This window comes from Polypterus senegalus, chromosome 3 (assembly GCF_016835505.1).
Source record: "Polypterus senegalus isolate Bchr_013 chromosome 3, ASM1683550v1, whole genome shotgun sequence".
Classification (NCBI taxonomy): Eukaryota; Metazoa; Chordata; class Cladistia; order Polypteriformes; family Polypteridae; genus Polypterus; species Polypterus senegalus.
Window position 1 is genome coordinate 140,652,836 of NC_053156.1, and position 25,484 is coordinate 140,678,319.

The 25,484-nt window shown below is 39.5% G+C and overlaps 1 protein-coding gene across 3 annotated transcripts in view; it reads right to left on the reverse strand.

Annotated features, from left to right (window-relative positions):
- Positions 1-4,298: 4,298 nt before the first annotated feature.
- The window catches only part of ankrd6b (ankyrin repeat domain 6b), a 183,021-nt gene continuing 161,835 nt past the window's right edge, over positions 4,299-25,484 (reverse strand). For all 3 annotated transcript variants that reach the window (XM_039747987.1, XM_039747988.1, XM_039747986.1), the window contains 3 exons: positions 25,031-25,144; positions 23,417-23,732; positions 4,299-6,526 (listed from right to left, as the gene is read on the reverse strand). In XM_039747987.1, coding sequence (XP_039603921.1) covers positions 5,916-6,526; positions 23,417-23,732; positions 25,031-25,144 — 1,041 coding nt within the window. In that variant the 3' untranslated portion in view covers positions 4,299-5,915. The remainder of the gene's footprint in view (positions 6,527-23,416; positions 23,733-25,030; positions 25,145-25,484) is intronic.

Below are 25,484 nucleotides of genomic sequence, written 5' to 3' on the forward strand. Positions count from 1 at the left end.
AGGGGTCTAGATCAGTGGTGTTCTTGGGGCCCCCCTGTGGCTGCAGGTTTTTGTTCCTACCAATTTAATAACTGGTCTCATTGTTTCATTAGCTTCCATTTTACATCTCTTATTTTGTATTCAGAGAAGTACAGCAATTTGAAATTTACATTTATAAAAAATATCTGCATTCTTTCAATGCCTAACCAGTTTTTTCTTTGTCATTTTTAATTGTTTTTTGACAAATGACAATTAACGACAAGATAAGCAGACACTAGTGCAAACAACATGGAATGCTAATAGGCAGCTATTTTACTATTACAGACTTATTAGTAAATAATACCTTGAAAATAGCTAAAATATTAAAACAAACAAAATATTAAAAAGTAAAAAGAATGAATTCTTAGTGATCTAACACATTCTAACGTTGTTCTGTAAATATTCAGCATATGCAGTTCATAGTTTCTGGACTGATTAAAAAATATAATAAAATCACAAACTAACAGTTCGCCGAGTTCAATTAAAGGTAAAGGCTGGTTAGAATGAAAACCTCCACCCACCGGGGGCTCCCAGGACTAAACTTGAAAACCACTTGTATAGACTGTGAGGAATGGCTGCATCTTGTAAGAGTTGTGAAGCAAGTCACAGGACTGCATTCCTGAAGAAATCAGTTCATCTAAAGAAAGTCAACCAAAGATCAGGTCAAGGTTCTTCACAGCACCCGATTATGTAGTCAGAGGGGAAAGTGGAGCAGGGCTGAAATGGACAGAATCCATTGCAAAAAGGCAGTGTTCTTGTAACCAGACCTCCAAATGGTCACCTTCAGCTTCACTATTTATTAAAGGCTGTACTCTACATTCTGAATCCTGCAGCCCAAGTTCACATCTAGCAGCAGTGAGAAGGGTGGCATCCAAATGTATTTTATGTTGATAGAGTCATCAAGACCAATGTTTAGTGAAACTTCTATGGTTAGAGAAGTGAAAGGTATGTTGGACTTGCAAAGATGAAGTTTACAGTGATGCTGCTAAATCCATGATGAGATGGCACAGAACTCAGCTGGAGATCTGGGCTAAAACATCTGGGTTGAAAAAAATGAAGATGTGAGCATCTGTGACATAGAGGTGTTATGAGAAGCCATCATACAAGAGGAAGTGTGCCCACGGAAAGATTTTGCAGTTTGCTGTCACACAGAAACAAGAGTGTTTTGTGGACTATATACTTTAGCAGCAGGAAATCTACATAATAATTCCGATTTAGAGGGCTTCTCAACCTGAGGACTCTTTCAAGGTGGGTGTTGATAAAAGTTGATTTAAAGGGTAGAAGGCTGCCAGAGTCAAGGGGTAGAAAGCTAAATGCCGAGAAAAATCGCCTATATTAGTTTTATCCACTAGATGGCAGCAAAGACAGCAAGTCACACACACTTCAGGCATTAATTTTCTTTACAGCACAGCATCAAATACTAGCCATCACTCTTATAAAACAAAACCGAAAAATACTCTTCTGAAGATGTTTTGTGTATTGTTGATGAGTTGGATTTTGTACTGTCAGATTTTGAGCTGTCAGAAGAAAGTGACAATGAAAGTGCTGCACATATTGCAAATTATGCATGCTTGTTGCTGCTTTGAACAGAATCATATGCTTCAAAATGACCATGTATAGACTAAGCATTCATACTTTTGTTAGTTGTATGTTTTCCACAATTTGAGTAAAAAAAATTTGACATTTTTGGCAAAAAGTGAGTTTTTCTGACAAAAAATAATCAACTTACAGTCAAGACAAAAAAAATCAAGAAAATGCCAGTGCATCTATTCTCTTGTAACTAATGCTGTTTATAAAAAGTGCATATTTTTAATTCCTATTTTAAATGTCACATTACATGACTTTTATAACGATCTTAATCTTAGCGAGTCAGAGGCAGTCAGATACGTGAAGTTGGTTGCATAATGACTTGCCAGCGACTCAATCTGACTAGTGCACGACTTGCTTCAATAAGGGTCTTTAGTGAAAGGGGCAGGGTCTATGTGCAGGTGTTGAATTAAAGTCTTTTTACAGGTCACCTGATCAGACATTGTTTCACCCACACCTTGTTGGGTATAAATGCACCTAATGCCCTTTTATGTGTTTGAGAAGCGGAAAACTTCAGTGCATAAGCTGTAGTGATGGTCAGAGAGCTAAAACAAATTGACGACTTTTTGTGAAAGTATACCACCTATTCAGTAACTGTAGTTTTCTCATTTCAGAAAAAATGGTGTGACTTTACACATTTTAAAATGTGTGTGAATCTAACTTAGAAGAAATAATATATTTAATTATTATTACTACTATTTTCTGAACACAGATCTTTTTTGTACAAATCATGAATAGTCAGTGCCTATCTGAATACCGGGTAGGATGGCAGCCCTTGCAGTACACTCACACATAGGGCCACACTTATAACTCACAACTGGCACATTTACATTCTTTGTAACTGCAAGTCTTTAGGATTTGGAAAGAAACAAAGTACCCAGAAATAAAGACTGAATTAGTGTAAGCTGCCTTAATTCGGGGTGTTCATAAGAAATGCAATGATTTACTTCATTAGGCAGAAGTATGTAATAAACAAGAATAGCTGCATCACATATTTGAAATATTAAAATATGGGCATCAATTGTAATGCTTCAAGTTTAAATATTCTCAATTGTAATAGAAGATATTATATTAGAATAATAATCATTCTAATACCATAATTGTGATTTCTTACCCTCTGTTAGAGGTCCCTCATAAAAGATAAAAAAAAATTCAAAAACAACATTGTATTTGTAATCATTGACCTTGAAATAGCCTAAAATGGTACTCCACATGCTCAAGTTTGAAAGTTGTCATTTTTAACCTTCCTTGAGTGGCTCTTAGAGTGCTAGGACCACCAGTAAAGAATTAAATATCAAAAATACTATCATATTCAAAACAGAATAAAATGATACTTCACATGCCTATATTACCAATCTTATTTTTCTGAAATGTTTCTACCCTCGTATGTCATTAGGGGTGAACCCCTGGGGTCAGTTGATGTGGCATGTACACCTTCAAGTGCTTCTGACCATTTTTGCAAAAATATGGTCCAAAAATGGGTGTGGGGGGCCGGAAATAAAGGAGGAAACCCCAAAACCTCAACATTTTGCATAACTAGACATCAAGACTTGTTGAATGGTATATCATATGTGGGAATCTTCTCATACTGGTGAGTCAGGAGATGCCGGACAAAAATAACGGAAGTGATTTCAAAGTAAAAAACACAAACACGGGGAAGGGTGTAAAATCCACACAGGTGCTAAGTGAGCCCAGGTCCTGGACCAAATAGGTATCAGTAATAACCACTGAAAATATGACATTTCATTTGTGTTAAACTCCTCTAAATTACAAATATTTCTGACAGACTAACTTAATGTCAAGTTTCATTTTCACTTTACTTACTGGAATTACAACTTGCAAATGAGTAATTTTCTAAATTATGCTTGAGAAGAACACACCTTGTCCACATTTTTTACTCCTATGTGAAGTGCTTTTCTATCTTTAGTATGTAGTTAATTTTTCCATTTGGTAAAAATTCATATGAAAACTGAAAATAACTAGGTAGGGCAGATTTCCTTGATGTTAGTGTTCTGTCAATTCAGTGAATCAATACAGATTTATTACAGAAGACTGAGAAAGTTCAATTCCAGGCAAAAAACGAGCTGGTCTGTACTATATACAAATACGGATGTTCTCATTCTCAGAATCCCTGTTTATACTTGCCTGATGCCATGATGAATTATCCATCGATTCATTTGTGATTGTGCACCCTGTGATGGAACGTTGCTCCTTGCAAGGTCAATTCCTGGCTTGTGCCCAGTTGTTGTCATGATAAATTTAGTCAAGTGCATTAACAGCAAACACTGAACATTCTTAAAACATCTTTTCACAGTCAAAAGTGATGAAAACAACACAAAATGTAGCAGAACAGCTCCTATGGAAGGTGACACTCATTTTTTAAAACTACTTTCCCCAGTCAACTTTAAGAGACCCAACAGCAACATCAGTGTGTGCCAGAACAGAACCAATCCTTGAAATCCATTGGCCCAATACACCACCAAACACAGCGGCGAGGGGGAATCCAGAGAAGAACAAGCAGAATTTACCCAGAAGGAACACTTGACTGCATCAGACAATGCTATGACAAAGACACAACAACAGAGTATGCCGTCAGCACGATTTGCAGGCCACTGGCTTATTGGACTTGGATGAGTTGGGTCAGAATGAGCAGAATTATCAGACAGACTGACATTTTACATTCACAGACCTGATAAAACAATTCAAATACTGCTTTATTCCTGAAAAAGAAAATGTTAAAACAAATAGAACAGATACAGGGACACCGCTTATGTTCTTTTACAGTTATAAAGAAGTTCAGTGAAATATGTAAACTCTGCCCAGTTTGATCTCCAAAGAAAAGAAACAATGACCCCTTAGGTTTTAGTCCTGAATTAAAATATGAGCTAGCTGACATCTTTCACACTTGTTGTTCTGTCATGTGGTGTTTTCTTGTAAGGGTAACATATGTGAAGTGATTTGTGACTTAATGATGTATGTTAACTTTTGAAATGACCTCTATACACCGGTATTGCAGGTTGTAAATAAAGTAAATCCTGAAATTCAGACCTCACATTTATACGTCTCTTAAGACTTTTCATTAGTACGTTGGGTGACGGCAGAAATCATAGTGAAGTACAGTGGTGCCTCATACTTTGAACGATTTTAACTTTGAGTGTTTCAGAGTTTGAATGCTAAATTCGAGAGTAATTTGTTCTGGAGTTTGAATGATGTTTCTATATTTGAACTATGAACACAGTGGAAAAAAAAGCAGGAACAGATGGCACTTTCGCAGTGAGCATAAATATCAAGTCATCTCTCGCTCTCGCTGTGAAAGCATCTCTTGTATTATGCTCATATGTTTTCAGTGCTTTTTTTATTTTATTTTTGGTGTTTGATTATACATATAACCCCTATGTATTAAACATGGCATCCAAGAAGACTGCTGAAGTAACAAAGCCTAAGAGTAAGGATGTAGTATCGACAAATGTGTTGATAAAGGAACTTGTCACGAAGCATGTTTATGAAAGATGACTCCACTTCGAAACAGTAACCTTTCTCTTCCTCTCCACCAGCCACACGGTACATCAGCACTCCTCACTAAGGTACAGTCAATGCAATTTTCATTATTTACATATTTTATTTATTGTTTTCATGTTCTAATTTATTATTTAGGGCATTTACTTGTGTTATTTTTACCTTCAATTATGTGTATTTGCTATTTGTCGAAATGGGTATTGTTTAAAGTCTGGGAACAGATTAATTCACTTTCCATTATTTCTAAAGGGGAAAACTGATTCAGACTTCGAACAATTCAGAGTTCAAACAGTCTCCTGAAACAAATTAAGTTCAAAGTACAAGGCACCACTGTATTCTCACAGTCCAAATGAAGACAAACCTTTTAACATCTAATTTGTTGGTATAGTCAGGGGTGTCCTTCCCAGGCTGATGCCATTAATGGGCAGACCTACTGGGTTTTTGAAAAAATTTTTTTTACTGTACTCTTGAATCGAATCCAGCCTGCAGTTGTAGGTGTTTGAATAACAGAAAGCAGCTACTGGTGAAACACTTAGAAAGTCCTGCCTTTGTCTAGTAATAGGACGAATTTGGATGAGACCCACCTGAGCTCAAATGCAACACTTAAAATTGTAAGAAGCACAAAAGAGTATCTTATTGATGTGTGTGAAGGAAACACTTTTTTGAATAATCTGTACAAGATACAGGTCAGACTTCCTGTGTCAAGGATCATAAGTAAGCCAGTAAAATGGCTAATGACAGGAAGCAGACGGTATTTAGGTCTCTGTCCAGATATCCTGCATGGTGCAACTCTGCTAGCTCTCCTTGTGAGCTTTTGCACGTAACAACTGCAGTTCTTCTTCTAGGCTGTTAATGCGTTTCTGGAGTAGAGTTCGCTCTTCCTGGACTTTCTGGTCAGCCTGGATGCGAGTCTCTTCAAACTTCTTTTCATACCACTTCTCCATCTGCAAGGAGACGGCCTCAAAGAAATACTGTGTCATTTCCAGAGCATTCATGGTGTCATGCGGCAGGGCAGGGCCCTTTTCATCTTGTGGGCTAGCAGGCTCAGAGTCCTGAAGTATTATCCCGGACAGCGGTAGTGTCTTTGACAACCTTGGCTTAGTCTGGTTTGTCTGTTCGCGATGCTGCCTTTTTGACTTCTTGCTCTTCCCCTCTACTTGTTTACTGCTGCGGCGTTCAGAAACACAAGGAGTGTGCTCATCCCCAGTGACGCTGTTGCCAGAAGCCTTAGGATGAGCCTGTCTTGGTTTGCAAGAGCCTTCCACCAGATGCACTTCCTGGTTTGGCCTGGTAGGGGCTGCAGCTGGCACCGTTTTCTTTTTAGGTCGGACAACTCGAGGAGAAGCAGATGTAGGTGCTTTTGAAAGTGGAGGCGTTAACTCAGCCATCTGCTGTGGATTCTGGTCTGAATTGGAACAAAAAAAGATCAAATTAATGATTGCTATTGCTTTCTTGGCCGCTATTTTATACTCTAAAACTCTTCACCCTGTACATCACTCTGATAATGTCATCTTTTTTTTTTTTTTAAATAATTCTAACCTGTTCTTTAAAGTTTTTTTCCTCCATTTATCCTGTACTGTAACTTTAATATCTTTATATTTGAAGCCTGTCACATTTTTAGGAATTTTGTCATTTAATTATGTTGTTGATTGCTTTGTAAAGCATCCTGTGATGCTGAATGACCAAAATATCATTATTTCATTTTACCTATAGGTTACTAGCCAAAAATAATGGTACTCAAAGAAACAAAACAGTAATTGAACAAATTTAGATACTAAGTAGGATTATTAGAGCATGTGCAGCGAGTTAAGCTGACATTCAAATCTTTCAAATTATAATGTTGGCAATAAATATGCTGAAACCTGAAATAAAGTGAAATACAATATACTGTACACAATATTCATTCTTCTACCGAGCCAGCTAAAAACAACTTTTCTGCTGTGGAGGGATGGAGGCTACCTCAGATGCTTTTGCTGCATGGCAGGAACCAACCATGGATGGTATAGTGGTCCTTAGAGGGGCACATTTACTCACATTGGCTCACTAAAAACAACCCAAATAACCACAGCTACATGTCCTTGGGATGTGGAAGTGAAACTGATTCCCAGGCACAGGGAGACTGAGCTCAGATTCCTGGAACTACAAGGCAATGCCAACCAGTGTACCACCAAGTTACCAGTCAGGACATTACACTGCTTTAAACACCACTGCATTTACATATAGAGATGGAAATAAACCAATCAACTTACATTACATTATCACTGAAGTAAAATTCAGATCTTTATGACAAACACAGCAATTTTAATACAGGGCTCAAAACTAACTTGGGCTTGGCAACCAGACATCAACCTTTGTTGCCAAAACTTACTGCCATTTGTAACAGGCTATATTTGGAGTAATTAAAATGCTATGTAATTATATGTCAGCTTGCTGCTACTTTACATCATTTCAGTCTGAACTGGTATGACAGCATGTCAGAATTCCAGCTCCGTGCACACCACCATACTACCGGGGGAACCACCTTCCGGGCTCTCAGAAGGTAAGAAGTACCACCCCGGCATGAGAAGAGGCACCGACTCTAATGGTATCTTCTCTTTTCCCTACAACATCGAACAGCCAAGAAAACCACCTAATCACACCCACAAAGCCCCTTCTGGTCATGACAGTCTAAAATGAAGCCATTCCCAGAATGTGGCATTGCATTCTGACCTGACACTCTAGGAAGACAGACCCCCCGACCTTATTGTAGTCTTATGGCAGAAAGCCTGTAGTTTATGTTTTCTGTTTGGGTCCTAATGGCCATCTTTTTTTGCTTCAACTAAATGGGGTAACTTGGTTGGCACCCCACTTATTTCCCAGTGTTCTTGTGCGCTTTCCGGTTGCGGTACAACATTCAGTACAGTATGTACTGTACATGATCCGCATGGTGAACATCATATGAATGAAAATATGTAACAATCCTCTACATTATTTTAATGTAAAATAAATAAAACAGCAGATACTTGTGCATCTTTGCATATGTATCTTGTTTCACCTTCTTATTTCTATAATATCGATGTTTGTGTCTTGTATTCAAATAAAAAGAAACAATTATAACTAAAATGTTTTTTATTAATGTTGCAGAAACAATCAAAAAAGAGTAAACAGAAATGTCAAAAGAATGCTGTTTTAACTTGTATGTAATTAAAGCCAGTATGTTAAATGTTAAATGTTTTATCAGATTTGTAGCACCAAATGTCTTTGCTTTAGTTCCATCATGGCTGACTTTTATCCACCACATGTTCTATTTAAATTTTCTCTTGAATGTATTTCCACACAGTATTGTAGCAGCAGAGGGATCTGTGGGATTTTTCAGCACTTTACGTTCTTCTCTCTAAGCTAAAGTAGACTTTTAACATTCCTGTTACACGCACACATGACATGCACATGCTTGCATGGCGGCCGGCCTTTACAAAGTTTTTTTTTAATTTGCTTTATTCATATAAAGGAAAGCCTTGAAGTGCAGCTTACATTTTTTTTTCTTCATAGAGCCAATTGAGAAGTTACATGGCGATTTGCCGATCACACGTAATGAGGAAAAAACGTTGCACTGCTAAAGTGGTTGACATTCTTGGCAACAAGGGCCCAAAAGGTGGTTTCCAATTCTCTCAAAATGGTGGCCAGTGCCAAGCTGGACATCATTAATGTCGAGAACTGCTGATATCATAGTGTAAATCTTCTACTGAAGTACTACCGACTGAGCTTTGGAACAATGCTGTTTCTATCGTAGATGTCTACTGAAATGAGGTTTTAGGATAGAAGAAGGCTGTAAGTAGTACAGTAGTACTGTATGAGAAAATAGATAGACAAACAAGCTTTACAGACCCTCTTCTTTGCTATTATGTAAAAATATAAAAAATATTAAACTACTCATGTTTTATTAAGACAGTTGCAAGGAATATTTTGCTTCTGAGAAGAACCTTAATGCATCCTTGATGCCATCATTTCTCAAAATTGGCACACTGTTGGCCTATAGCTTCACTATGTTATAAATAAAATATTACTTTTTATGTTAAAAAGTTTGATTTTGTAGATCCAAAACAAATGCATAGCACAGAGACGCAGGCTAGAAAACACATGGGTACATGGAAATGGATGCAAAGATGCATATCATCCTTGAGGTTAAAGGGATACTGTTGATCCCAGCTTGGTCACTTCTGGGTGGATTGTTGCAGAGAGGGGGCCACAAGACAGAGAGAGACTGTGGGTGGTTGTGTAATGCGATACCCCCAAGTGCAGTTTTGAAGCCACAAGTCTGCTTCTTCGGTTGGGGCAGAGAGGTTTCCCTATTGGTCAACTGAATGAGCTCCGGTTTACTGACTTGGGGGTCCCTGACAGTCTTTTATGTAAAGATGAAAAATGAAGTGGGGTTAGGCCCCAAGCAACTAGTAGTCATTGACAAATATTTCCCATTTGTGAATGTTTCAAGAATTTGTTAAAATAAAAAAGATGTTGTGCACCTTCTCCCTATGTCCTGTGAGGAGATGGTACTTGATTTGAGTGACAATGCCAAAATGTATATACAAAGTATATATATATATATATATATATATATATATATATATATATATATATATATATATATATATACTGCTCAAAAGAATTAAAGGAACACCTTTTAATTAGAGTATAGCATAAAGTCAATGAAACTTATGGGATATTAATCTGGTCAGTTAAGTAGCAGAGGGGGTTGTTAATCAGTTTCAGCTGCTGTGGTGTTAATGAAATTAACAACAGATGCACTAGAGGGGCAACAATGAGATGACCCCAAAACAGGAATGGTTTAACAGGTGGAGGCCACTGACATTTTTCCCTCCTCATCTTTTCTGACTGTTTCTTCACTAGTTTTGCATTTGGCTACAGTCAGTGTCACTACTGGTAGCATGAGGGATACCTGGACCCTACAGAGGTTGCACAGGTAGTCCAACTTCTCCAGGATGGCACATCAATACGTGTCATTGCCAGAAGGTTTGCTGTGTCTCCTGCACAGTCTCAAGGGCATGGAGGAGATTCTAGGAGACAAGCAGTTACTCTAGGAGAGCTGGAGAGGGCCATAGAAGGTCCATAACCCATCAGCAGGACCAGTATCTGCTCCTTTGGGCAAGGAGGAACAGGATGAGCACTGCCAGAGCCCTACAAAATGACCTCCAGCAGGCCACTGGTGTGAATGTCTCTGACCAAACAACCAGAAAAACTTCATGAGGGTGACCCAAGGGCCCCATGTCCTCTAATGGGCCCTGAGCTCACTGCCCAGCAGCATGCAGCTCGATTGGCATTTGCCATAGAATACCAGAATTGGCAGATGCACCACTGGTGCCCTGTGCTTTTACAGATGAGAGCAGGTTCACCCTGAGCACGTGACAGAAGTGAAAGGGTCTGGAGAAGCCATGGAGAACATTATGCTGCCTGTAACATCATTCAGCATGAGCAGTTTGGTGGTAGGTTAATGATTGTCTGGGGAGGCATATCCATGGAGGGTCACACAGACCGCTACAGGCTTGACAAAGGCACCTTGGCTGCCATTAGGTATCAGGATGAAATCCTTGGACCCATTGTCAGACCCTATGCTGGTACAGTGGCTCCTGGTGCACGATAATTCCTGGCCTCATGTGGTGAGAGTATGCAGGCAGTTCCTGGAGGATGAAGGAATTGATACCATTGACGGGCCACCACACTTTCCTGACCTAAATCCAATAGAACACCTCTGGGACATTATGTTTTGGTCCATCCAATGCCACCAGGTTGCACCTCAGACTGTCCAGGAGCTCAGTGATGCCCTGGTCCAGATCTGGGAGGAGATCCCCCACAACACCATCTGTCATCTCATTAGAAGCATGCACCGATGTTGTCAGGCATGTATACAAGAACACAGGGGCCATACAAAGTGCTGCATACAATTTTGAGTTGCTGCAATTAAATTTTGGCAAAATGGACTAGCCTGCCACATAATTTTTTCACTCTGATTTTTGGGGCGTCTTTGAATTCAGGGCTCTGTAGGTTGATTATTTTCATTTCCATCAAACGATGTGGCATCCTTTCGTTCCTAACACATTACCCAGTCTATATCAGTATAGATATCCAGGAGGATTTCTTTTTCCCATTGAGATCTGATGTGTTTTCAAAGTGTTCCTTTAATTTTTTTGAGCAGTTTATATATATACTAGCAAAATACCCGCGCTTCGCAGCGGAGAAGTAGTGTGTTAAAGAAGCAATGAAAAAGAACAGGAAACATTTTTAAAATAACGTAACATGATTGTCAATGTAATTGTTTTGTCACTGTTGTGAGTGATGAGTGTTGCTGTCAAATATATATATAGCAAAATACCCGCGCTTCGCAGCGGCAAAGTACTGCTTTAAAAGTTTTATTAAGAAGAAAATTAAACCTTTTTAAACTGAGGGAAAATATACCAAAAATTATTTGTTAAGGATCACATTGTATACCACATTGTGTGTTCGGCCCTCCGGTTGTAATATGACCAAGCTGTGCGCTGAGCTTACTCTTGAGCATGCAACGTACAGTTGGCCATGTGAACAGTAATCTTGTTTCAAATCTCACAGCTTGGATTGCTGCTGTCATAATCAGTTTGAGTTTCATGGTTTGTTTCAATTACGACAGTATTTGCAGGACTTGTGTTGAAGTGACATTCGGCATCTGTCAAGCGTTGTAAGTATACAACCTGTTTCATCGATAACTTTACATCCAGCTTTTGAGAGTTTAAACATTCATAAACATCAAAGTGTCCACTACTGAAATCGTCACCTGTGAGCCTAATATGTTTAAGAGGCATTGGCGGTTGTCGAAAGGTGTAAAATATTTGGCCATTTCGGTACACTTGAAAGTGAAAACCGAACAATTCAGCGGCAGCCATCAACTCACATGCAGAACCATAGGTGAAGGGCTTAAACATTTCACTCTTCTAGTGCTCCTGTGTAGTATAAGTATCTCCTGTGCCGTCATCAGTCCACACAATGAACCTGTCCCAGTCATTCAATACATAAGACACAATGTTCCTCCAGATATCAAGAGTGAGCCTGATATGGCCGTGCAATATGTAACAAAGAGAATGGAAAAGGTAGGTGCCATCTCCGGGCATGGAAACCACTCGGTAAGTGACAGTTCTTTGATTGATGGTGATCACCTCGATAGACATGGTAATGGGGGTTGCAATGATAAAGGAAATGGGTACCTGATCGGTGTAAAGTAAGTCTAAAATACCTACACAATAACTATAATCGTAATAAACGAACAATAAAACAGCGGAGAAGCTGTGGATTAAATAAAAAGGCTGTAGATATCAGTAGGGAGACGTGAATCCGTGGCAAGCAAGGAAGGAAATGTAGAGACGGGCGAATATTCAAATTTCTTTACTCTTATGTAATTTTATATAAAAAATAAACTTAGATTTTAAATATCCCAAAAGATTTTGCTCTCCATAAAAATATATCCTGTCAAAATTATACAAATTCAAATATGAACATGCTGCATAACAAAACCTGGAAATATAAATAAAATGTGTTCCTTTCAGCAATAACAAATCAAATCATTCAGTTGTCTTTGCTCATATGTCATTTTAGAGCTGGACGCCTGGCATCTTTTTTTGGCAACAAGTTCATTTATGTTTGGTGTGAGGTTCTGTGTTGTGGAGATTCTCAGGATGGATTGCAGGTGCTCATCAGTGAGGCGACTCCTGTGTGCTGTTTTGTTAGTCTTTATCACTGAGAAGAGCTTCTCACACAGATATGTGCTACCAAACATGCACAAGGTTCAGCCGCATGTAGACGGACTTTTTGTTCTTCAAAGTCACCAAAGCGCCGTGCAAACTCAGTGCGCTCAGTTTATCAGCAAAGTGCGTATTTGGGAACACCGTAGTGACGACTTGGTTTAACATTACTTGGCAACAGGGAAAGTGGGGCGTTGCACTGGTGCATTTGTGTCTCCCATAAAGCAGCTTCACTTGAAATCACTTTGTGATTGTGCACGGTAAAACGTCCGCTGAAGTGTCAGATTCTTATTTAATTCTTCTGCTTTCTGTATCGTCTGCATTGCATTCAGGTTACCCTGATGTTTTGTCTCATAGTGCCGTCTTAGATTAAATTCTGTAATTACAGCCACATTAGCTCCACAAATGAGACACACGGGTTCAGTAAACATATACTCAGCCTCCCATCGGTTTTAAAGGCTCTATTTTCAGAATCAACTTTTCTCTTCAGCATCGTGTGAGCTAGCTTCGCAATAACTTGCAGCATCATAAGCTAGACTTGATTAGCGTAAGTGTTGGCAAGGCAGCTGAAGCGCTGCATTATGGGATCTGTAGTTTATTGTGTTACCAGCGCTTCATATACCTGGGCCATTAATAACAATAATACAGTATATAAAATGATCTCGGGCGGATATAATTACGCCCGGGCGGATGTGGCCCGTGGCCCTTGAGTTTGACAAATATGGACTAAATAGAACTTGAAAAGATATATTTTTGAAATGTGATCGCGCAATTCAGATAGAGTTGGCACTACAGCCTCATCCTCCCTCGCTCTTACTTTTTTACCGTTCATCTAATGAATACACTGAGTATGGCTTTACCAAAACAATCATTGATGGCGAATAAAGTATCCATTATTCGAGTATGTAGATCGGGATATATATATACATATATATATACCAGCGTATCGCAGCGAGAAGTAGTGTGTTAAAAAGCTAGAAAAGAAAAGGGAACATTTTAAAAATAGCGTAACATGACTGTCAATATACAGTATTTGTTTTGTGAGTGTTACTGAGTGTTGCTGTCATCAAGGATTTGATTATCATTATTTCTTTCAATCAGGTTCGTATTTGTAGGATGTGTTGTGTTCAAGTTACATTCCGTGTTTGTCAATCGTTGTAAAGATGACAGGTTTCATTCATCGATTCGTTTCTTACTGCATCAATAAACAGCTCGTCTTCTTCTTTATCTGAGACCTGACACACTGCATGCACGGGTTTTTTACACTGTCTTCCTTTAGCGGGACATTGACTTTTTCCACGTGTGCTTTGTTTCCGCAGTAGCTGGATTTATGAATATGCTTATCAGGCGCTTCATATTTTTGCTGCCTTTTCAATTGTGTAATTGGTTTTGTTCAGCGCTCTTTGGAACTGTTGCCTTTTATCTGTGCACTGCGTCAGTTCCGTGAGCGCTCGGTGTACATGCATCGAAGGTTCCCAGCTGTGCTGGTGCCATCTCGTGCTATGTCCATGGCTGTATTTAATGTTACCTTAGTCCTGGCACTTAAAACTTTCTCTCGCAGTTTCGCTGAGTTTGTGTCAAACACCACCCTGACCATCTCATCTTCCTCTCCATAAACACAGTCCTTCACCCGTGAATATTTAGTGGAGTTTGCTATTGGATTGCGCTGACGGACGGCCTTATATGGGCAGGCACTAAATTACAAGCGCCAGCGCAGCCTGTCTATGAACTTAATTTAAAGTGTAGGTTTACATCGTGCTTTGTTTCCAGTAGCAGAACTCATGAATATGGTTGTATATGTCACTTTCGCTTCTTATTGTTTAGCTGCCTTCTCAATTATATAATGCATGTTTTCTTCAGCGCTTTTGGAGGTCTTCCTGGTTTTCTATGTACTGCGTGATTACGTGGAGGCGTGATGATGTCACACAAACTCCGCCCCCGGCGTTGAAGCTCATCTCCATTACAGTAAATGGAAAAACAGCTTCCAGTTATGACCATTACGCGTAGAATTTCGATATAAAACCTGCCCAACTTTTGTAAGGAAGCTGTAAGGAATGAACCTGCCAAATTTCAGCCTTCCACCCACGGGAAGTTGGAGAATTAGTGATGAGTCAGTGAGTGAGTGAGTGAGTGAGGGCTTTGCCTTTTATTAGTATAGATATATATATATATATATATATATATATATATATATATATATGTCATATTAAATAGTTTGGGAACCCCTCTCAGCCTGCATAATAATTTACTCTACTTTTAACAAAAAAGAAAAGTGGTATGTCTTTCAATCCCTAGGAACATCTGAGTATTGGGGTGCTTTCCGAATAAAGATTTTTAGTGAAGCAGTATTTAGTTGTATGAAATTAAATCAAATGTGAAAAACTGGCTGTGCAAACATTTGGGTACCACTGTCATTTTTCTGATTTGAATGCATGTAACTGCTCAGTACTGATTGCTTGCAACACCAAATTGGTTGGATTAGCTCGTTAAGCCTTGAACGTCATAGACAGGTGTCTCCAGTCATGAGAAATGGTATTTAAGGTGGTCAGTTGCAAGTTGTGCTTCCCTTTGATTCTCCTCTGAAGAGTGACAGCATGGGATTCTCAAAGCAACTTTCAAAAGATCTGAAAACAAAGATTGTTCAGTATCATGGTTTAGGGGAAGGCTACAAAAAGATATCTCAGAGGTTTAAACTGTCAGTTTCAACTGTAAGGAATGTAATCAGGAAATGGAAGGCCACAGGCACAGTTGCTGTTAAACCCAGGTCTGGCAGGCCAAGAAAAATACAGGAGCGGCATATGTGCAGGATTGTGAGAATGGCTACAGACAACCTACAGATCACCTCCAAAGACCTGCAAGAACAGATGGTGTACCTGTACATCATTCTACAATTCAGTGCAATTTGAACAAAGAACATCTATATGACAGGGTGATGAGAAAGAAGCCCTTTCTGCACTCACGCCCCAAACAGAGTCACTTGTTGTATGCAAATGCTCACTTAGACAAGCCAGATTCATTTTGGAACAAAGTGCTTTGGACTGATGAGACAAAATTGAGTTATTTTATCATAACAAAAAGCGCTTTGCATGGCAGAAGAAGAACACCGCATTCCAAGAAAAACACCTGCTACCTACTGTCAAATTTGGTGGAGATTTCATCATGCTGTGAGGCTGTGTGGCTAGTTCAGCGACTGGGGCCCTTGTTAAAGTCGAGGGTTGGATGAATTCAAAACAATACCAACAAATTCTTCAGGATAATGTTCAAGCATCAGTCACAAAGTTGAAGTTACGTAGGGGTTGAATATTCCAACAAGATAATGACCCAAAACACAGTTCGAAATCTACAAAGGCATTCATGCAGAGGGAGAAGTACAATGTTCTGGAATGGCCGTCACAGTCCCCTGACTTGAATATCATTGAAAATCTATGGGATGATTTGAAGCAGGCTGTCTATGCTCAGCAACCATCAAATTTAACTGAACTGGAGAGATTTTGTATGGAAGAATGGCCAAAAATACCTCCATCCAGAATCCAGGCACTCATCAAAGACTGTAGGAGGCATCTAGAGGCTGTTATATTTACAGAAGGAGGCTCAACTAAGTATTGATGTAATATCTCTCCCGGGGTGCCCAAATTTATGCACCTGTCTAATTTTGTTATGATGCACATTGCATATTTTCTGTTAATCCAAAAAATGTAAAGTCACTGCTGAAATACTACTGTTTCCATAAGGCATTTCATATATTAAAAGGAAGTTGCTACTTTGAAAGCTCAGCCAATGATTAACAAAAATCCAAAGAATTAAGAGGAGTTCCCAGACTCACTCACTCACTCACTCATCACTAATTCTCCAACTTTCTGTGTAAGTAGAAGGCTGAAATTTGGCAGGCTCATTCCTTACAGCTTACTTACAAAAGTTAAGCAGGTTTCATTTCGAAATTCTACGCGTAACGGTCATAACTGAATCCTAATTACATACATATATATGGCCATAGCCTGCAGCTCGGTCGCCGTGTGAGGCAGAGTTGCATCCCCCATCACCACGCCTCCCACATAGTTGGCTGCCTGCCTATATTGCGTCCCCCATACCCACGCCTCCCACGTAATTGAGTGCCTGCCCATATATGGCTGTCGGTCACCAGCAATCCAATAGACACGCTACCGCTAAATATTCGCAGGCAAAATGCCTGTTAAACATCTTAGATTCACGAGTAGCGATTTGGGTGGTGAGATGTCTATCGAGGTGATCACTGTAATATTTATATGTCATTGAAATGAATTATTATCAGGCATGGTTTAAGCACCTATGTCATCAGGAAGGCACCACAAAAAGGGACCTCAAGGTTACTATTATGGAATTTAATTTAGAGCACGGATGCCGTGAATGTCAGAGCTGTAATAGATAAAGTTCCCCTGCATACTTTTAAAGAAAGTCTAGTCAATTTCAATTTGTGAAAACAAGACATGGTGTCAGAATAGAGGACAGTAATGGATTTTGTTGGAGTTCCCTCGCCACGAATTGACTGGGGTTCTCTTAACCTGCCAGGAGAATGGAAAAAGTTCTGACAGCACGTGGAGCCGATGTTTTCTGGCCCGTTAAAAGGCAAAGACAAGAGTGAGAAATGCAGTTACCTGCTCCTGTAGGGAAAAGGAAGAGACATTTTTAACACATGGACTCTCACCCAGGAGGAAGCCAAGGTACTGAAAACTTATTATTTTTTGAGGCGTTTGTCATGCCTAAGACGAATACGATATTCGCGAGATACAAGTTTAATGAGAAGATGCAGGGTATAAACGAGACTTTTAATCACTTTGTAACGGAGTTAAAATTGCTGGTGAAGAACTGTGCTTATGCAAACGAAGATGAGATGGTCAGGGATAGACTAGTGTTTGGCACAAACTCAGCAAAAGTGTGACAGAAACTTTTAAGTGCCGGGTCTGAGCTAACATTAAATAAAGCCATGGACATCGCAAGATTGCACGAGATAGCACAAGCACAGCTGAGAAGCTTCGATGCATGTACTCCGAGCAGCTCACGTGAACTGACTGTGAATGCAGTACGCACACAACAAGCAAGAGCTCCAAAGGGCGCTGAACAAAAAACGCATTACACAATTGAGAAGGCAGCAAAAGAATATGAAGCGAGTGACGCATACAAGCATATTCTAAGTGCAGCTACTGCTGAAACAAAGCACACAGTGGAAAAAGTAAATGTCCAGGTAAAGGAAGACAGTGTAAAAAATGTGGTAAATTGAACCACTTTGCTAAAGTTTGCAGGACTAGGAAAGGTAAACCCGTGCATGCAGTGTGTGATTTCTCAGATAAAGAGGAAGACAAGCTGTTTATTGATGCAGTAAGAAAGGAACAACCCTCTGAATCTGAACAAGCCTTTGTAGACATATCAATAGGAAATCAAGATGTAAAGCTTAAGTTTAAATTAAGTTCATAGACACGCCGCCGCTAAATATTCGCAGGCAAATCCACAACTTAATAACGGGAATGCCTGTTAAACATCTTAGATTCACGAGTAGCGATTTGAGTAGTGAACACTTCGATGAATGAAACCTGATATCTTTACAACGGTTGACGACTACGGAATGTAACTTGAACACAACACATCCTCCAAATACAAACCTGATTGAAAGAAATAATGATAATCAAATCCTTGATGACGGCAACACTCATAACACAAAACAATTACTGTATATTGACAATCATGTTACGTTATTTTTAAAATGTTTCCTTTTCTTTTTCATAACTTCTTTAACACACTACTTCTCTGCTGCGAAGCGCGGGTATTTTGCAAGTATATACAGTATATATACACGTAGCCCACTATAATATAATTGTCCCTCATTTTTGTCTGTGTTTACCTACTAAGACCAAGTTTTATTAATTACTGGCCCCGTCGTTGTCTGCATATCTCTCCATTTGATTTTCTCTTATATCATGAAGACATACGAAATTCAAATTAACTTAATTTGTGACTCTAAATTTTGTTCTTGCCACCAGGTTTTGCCCTGTATGCCCTGAGATTTTTTGCAATATACCCTGCACATCTCCTTGTGGTTTAAAGGCAGTTCTTGCCTGGTACCAGTTGCTGTTTCAGTAGTTTTCAGCTCTCATGATTGGTAAGCACGGAACTGATTCAGAAGATGGCTGGGAGTACAGATGGATATTTTTACTGTTTCAGAGAGTTCATCTGTGTAAAAGCATTTATTATTCACAATGTGAAAAACAGTTTGCTATCATATGCACTTTAAACTGTGCCAAGAAAATATGTAATTTTCCATTCACTTAAACTCATAATTTAGTTCTATCTCCTACTTAGTTGTGATCATACTTACAGTATGTCTGTTCTTCCTCATAAAGTTGTGCTACGTAATCTACTTATGAACACCATGATGATACCTACCATGAGTTCATAATTTTAATATCTTATTTATTTCACATTCTTAATGAGGATAAACATAAACCCAATCCTGTTTACAAGTATTTATCTTTTTGTTGTCCACTACATGGATAAGGAAATTTCAACTTTTGCAGTTGGAAGAAGCAGAATCTGCAAAAACAAAAATTAGTGCCTAGTGGAAAGGCTATGCCTACTGGCTGCTAATATGAAGAAACCTGAATATGGAAACCATATCTGCTGTAACCACAAGGGGGCCCACAAAGCCCCAAACCACAGACACAGTAATACAGCACACATTACATGAATAAAACAAGGGATGTATACTCTTTCTTAAGCACCTTTTCACAGACCTTTTCGAACAATCAGCCACAAACACAATTATATTCACAATGAACCAATAAATCTTCCTTCTTTTGTCCTCAAGTTGAGTGTTGCCCGCTGTCTCCCGACACGTCTATGTGTGGTAGCGGGCTTCCTTTTATGCCAGACCCGGGAATGCTTTTGGGGCCATGCCACGTCTTCTAGAAAGCACTTCAGGGTCATAGTGAAAGTAGGAAGGTCCTCTATTGGAGTGTAGGGACCCCAACAGGGCTGCACTTCCGGACTCCATATCCCAAGCACCCCACAGGCATCCCAACTAGGTTCCCATGTAAGGACCACTGCCACCTGACATATGGGGGATTGAACTTCTCCCGACTCCCAGCTTCAGCTGGTCCATCCATTATTTTATACCGGACAGGCACAAAGTTATTTATTTGTTCCGCTGGCCAATACATTCACATTTTTCTCCATGTCTCATTTGGGATGCCCATTCTCCTCCTCCCACACTGTGTATAGACCAGTGTATTCCGTTAAATGCTTTTTGAGTTTGACTAGATGGTTTAATACCTAAAAAATGTTTGTTGATTAAAAACTGATAATATCTATCCAGAAAAAAAATCAAATATTCTGTCCAAACAGCTGCAGAATCTTCCTAGACTAATAACGGGTTTATGCATGTGCAGACATACACCAGGGTCAATTACAAATTGACCCAAATTTTTATGATTTGATATACTTTGTTAATCCCTGAGGGGCAAGTGTGTTTTTGCATGACCTTTGGGGGTCAGCGCACAGGGTGAGCCATTGTACAGCACCACCATAACACCACCCCTGGAGCAATTTTCAGATTACCACCTAAATGAGGCCAAGCACTGCAGCACAACATTACCAGCTATAAAGCAGCAACCATAAATGCACAGGTACTGTGTTGACTATTAATTATTTATCTTTTCATTGATAAAGTTAGCACTGTTTTCTCTTTCAGTATAACATTTTTAGTACCTAGAAGGCAAGTAGATGCTTAAAGGATATTAGTTAGGAAATTTACAAGTATAACACCTTGGCTGGAGAAAATGCTTTGACTTCGGATCTGGACTATCCCACCATTGGCTGCCTGTGCTGCTTACTCCATATAACCCTGTGACACAGCAGAAATAATTAACACTAGGCATTGCAGAGGACACGGTGTAACTCTTTTTGATTGCTCATTCAGGCTTATAGCATGCATGATTCGGTAGTCTCTGTATAAATTAAGACTATAGAAAAAGTAATATATATATATAATTTTCACAATACAAAATACATACCAGGAGTAGTGTGGTGACACAGCGATTAGTACCCCTATTTAACAGTACCAGGGCCCCAGGTTTGAACTGCAACTCCCATTACCGTCAATGTGCAGTTGGTGCACACTTAGTCAATGTCTATATGGTGTTCTTCACATGACCCAAAGCCATCATTGTTAGGGTAACTGGTAACTCAAAGCTGGGTCTGTGTGTGGCCTGTGTGAAAGTGCCCCCGAAAGTGGACTGCAGTCTGATCTTAGTTTGTTGCCAATCTTGCGCTGGACTCTGTCAGAATGATAAATTTGGATGTTCCTGTATGGATCTACTTTATTGTACTGAATGTGGGGTCTGATTAGACGCACTGCTGAGTGCAGGGTATTACAGCATTGAATACACAGCAGCCTCACAGCTCCAGGTTGTATTCATAGCCTGGTTACTATGCTTTCTGTGCTCAGGTATGTTATGTCAGAGTGCTGCCATTTTCTCCGGCATCCAGCTAATCTAACATGTTAAATTAATTGTCATCTTTAGAAATGCTCATTGTGAGTGTGGTGCAAGCATCAGTTTGTTCTTAAGTGGATCTGTACATTTTCCAGGTTTGTTCCTGCCATGTACAATCATGGCTGAAATTATCGGCACCCCTGGAATTTTCCCAGACAACACCATTTCTCTCAGAAAATTGTTCCAATTACAAATGTTTTGGTATACACATGTTTATTTGCTTTATGTGCATTGGAGCAACAGAAAAAAACAAAACTCCAAAAATGGGCCGAACAAAATTATTGGCACCTTTTGAAAATTGTGGGTAAATCATTTTATTTCAAGCATATGATGCTCGCTTGAATTCACCTATGGCAAGAAACAGGTGCTGGCAATATAGCAATCACACCTGAAGCCAGTTAAAATGGAGAAAAGTTGACTCAACCTTTCAGTTGTGTGTCTGAGTGTGCCACATTAAGCATGGAGAACAGAAAGAAGAGCAGAGAATTGTCTGAGGACTTGAGAACAAAAATTGTGGAAAAATATCAACAATCTCAAGGCTACAAGTCCATGTCCAGAGATCTTCCTGTTCCTTTGTCCATTGTGCGCAACATAATCAAGAAGTTCACAACACATGGCACTGTAGCTAATCTCCCTGGATGTGGACAGAAGAAAAAAATTGATAAAAGACTGCAACGAAGGATAGTCCGAATGGTGGATAAACAGCCCCAATCAACTTCAAAACATATTCAAGCTGTTCTGCAGACTCAGGGTGCAACAGTGTCAGCTCGAACTATCCGTCAACATCTGAACGAAATGAAACGCTATGGCAGGAGAGCCAGGAGGACGCCACTGCTGACACAGAAACATAAAAAAGCCAGACTGGAGTTTGCCAGAATGTACTTGAGGAAGCCAAAATCCTTCTGGACGAACGTCTTTTGGACAGATGAGACCAAGGTAGAGCTTTTAGGTAAAACTCATCATTCCACTGTTTACAGAAAACAGAATGAGGCCTACGAAGAAAAGAACACAGTACCTACAGTCAAATATGGTGGAGGTTCTAAGAGGTTTTGGGGATGTTTTGCTGCCTCTGGCACTGGATGCGTTGACTGTGTGCAAGGCATCATGAAATCTGAAGACTACCAAAAGATATTGGGGTGCAATGTAGGGCCCAGTGTCAGAAGGCTGGGTCTGCGTCAGAGGTCATGGGTGTTCCAGCAGGACAATGACCCCAGAAATACCTGTAAAATCACCCAGAAATGGTTGAAGACAAAGCGCTGGAGAGTTCTGAAGTAGCCAGCAATGAGTCTGGATCTAAATCCGATTGAACATTTATGGAAAGATCACAAAATTACTGTTGGGAGGAGGTGCCCTTCAAATCTGAGAGACGTTAAGCAGTTTGCAAAAGAAGAGTGGTCAGAAATTCAAATTGAGAGGTATAACAAGCTTGTTGATGTTTATAGGAAGCGCTTGATTTCAGTTATTTTTTCCAAAAGGCGTGCAACCAAATATTAAGTTGAGGGTGCCAATAATTTTGTCCAGCCTGGTTTTTGAGTTTTGTGTGAAATGATGTCAGATTTGGCTTTTTTTCTCTGTTTTTTTGTGTTTTTCCAATGCACAAAAAGGCAATAAACATGTGTATACCAAAACATTTGTAATTGCAACAATTTTCTGGGAGAAATGGTGCATTTTCTGGGAAAATTCCAGGGGTGCCGATAATTTTGGCCATGACTGTACATCTGGGATAGACCTGAACTCTGAGTCTCTATGGTCCTGTAATGAAAAAAGTGGCTTCAGCAACTTGATTTATTTTAGAAGTGTTAGTAACTTAGATGAGTAGTACACAGTTTCTTTAAGAGCATCTCTGTCTAGTTAGAAACCAATAGTGTACTGTATATTTTTCAGCAATAAAATGCAAACCGCTTTACTTCTTTTTTATGGACCATCAAATAAGCTTAAATTCTAGACTGAACAACATCTGCTTGAGATAACACAGCAAGTCAACTACTTTGTCTTTTTCAAAGGCTGCTTTTTTACCTGGAGGGTTGTCCTGCTGAACAACAAAGTACTGTTTGCCAAGGTCATCTTCCACACATGAACCCTTAGCAGGAACTGAAGCTTCAAGCAGGTCGTGCTGCAAAATGTCACTAGCAGAAGTTTTCTGGGATTCTGGAGGTAAACTGACAGGCTGAACCCCGTGTTCATCTTGGATGGGAAGGCAGGCGGTCTCCACAACATCATCATGCGTAAAGTCATCATTACATGGCATATTTTTGGACTCTCCAGTGAAGCGCACCTCAAGATTCTGAATCTTGGACATGCACCAGTTCTTCAGGTCACTTACAATGGTTGCCTGATAAAGATAATAAAACATAATTTACCACAACATTTTCAGACCATCTTAATCTAACCAAGGGTTGGGGGTAAAGCTTATCCTGGCAGCACTAGATGCAAGGCATGGAACAGTCGTGGATAGACCATCAGTCTATTGCAAGTGCACAGCTCCACCCCGGAGTTCAAACAGGGACCAGTTTGGAATAACCAAACAAGCTAAGATGCACTCCCTTCTGAACTTTGAGAACATAGAAGGAAAACTCACATGAAGAGAGAACAAGCATACTCAACATGGATAAAGCCCAAGCCTGAGATTTAAACCTAGAATACCGCATCTGTGAGGTGATAGCACTACCTGCTGTGCCACTATGCAAGTGAAATTACAAAGATTTAACTGGTACTTACTAAAACTATAGCAAGAAACATCAGAAAATAGATCATTATAATGTAACAAAACATTTTATTCATTTAAAATCTGTGCGTTTCTACCATACCCTTTTTAAGAAGTATTGGAATGAGTTAGTATCACATTCCACCTCATATACGTACATGCCGTATGTAGCATATATACAAAAACATCTAGATTCAACAAGAACTAGACATTTAAAATTTCTATATTCTACTGTTCAGAAAAAATAGCAGAATTAGGAAGAAGGCAGCAGTCGCCTTGAATGTGTCAACAGTGCAGCACAGGGTCTTCTCCCATGCTTGTAAGACTTGACAGTCAACATCACTTGCACATCTCTGGATACTGGGAGTTTCAGATTCCTCACAGGCCAAAGTCCTCACGTGCAACGGAAACTAATTATTGAAGCCTTATGTTCTTAAATCTTTTCATGTGAAAATAAAAATAAAAAAGGCAGGTAAGTAAATAAACAATGCAAATCAGGTGAATTATTTGAAATATACAAAATGGTGTATGAAAACAAGGTGTTCATTCTCAGAGAGAGACCTGTGCTAAGCTGCTTGCAGTAATGTAGGATTTCAGCCTCAATGCTTTGAACCATGTTTTGTGTTAGAGTAGTACTAGGGTGTTGTACCGTGTTAGCCATTACGGATGAAGTGAGAAGTCAAGCAAAATGACACCTTTTATTGGCCTACTAAAAAGATTACAATATGCAAGCTTTTGAGGCAACTCAGACACCTTCTTCAGGCAGGATGTAACAAGCTGATATTTTAAAGAATTCAGGAAATTTTCCTTCTTGCATTTGAATGAGTTTGTTTTACCTGCTACCTTGGCTTTGCTTCAACCAGATATACTCATTAGCTGAGATTTAATGGAAATTTTAGTAGTAATTTATTGGTGGGAAAGCCTACCTGTTTCTTTTCGCCCTCTTGTTTCTCCAAGAGTGCACGCTGATCAATCCGATGAAGACATTCAGTTTTTTCAGCAGATATTCTTTCCAATGTCATCTTGTCAAACACCTTCAGCTGGTTTGTAAAACAAAAAACCAAACAGTAAGCCTTGTGGGACAACAAGGGCAATGCTAAATTTGACTTTGACTGATGGCAGTGCGCACAAAGTCTCAAGGCTGTCCAAACCAGGGCAGTGTAGGCACATTGTACAGCATGTCGAGTAAAGAGGCTGAACACTTGCACTTCATTCACACACACGCATGAAGGTCAAAGGTAGACTGCTGAAGCTGTAGATGAATCCCTGCTAGTTCTACAGGAGAAAAGATTACTTTAGCAATTATAGTCTATTTCACTGCTTCCCAACATTTTATAGCATTACAAATAAATGGTTCAGTCTTAATTGTTTAATTACATT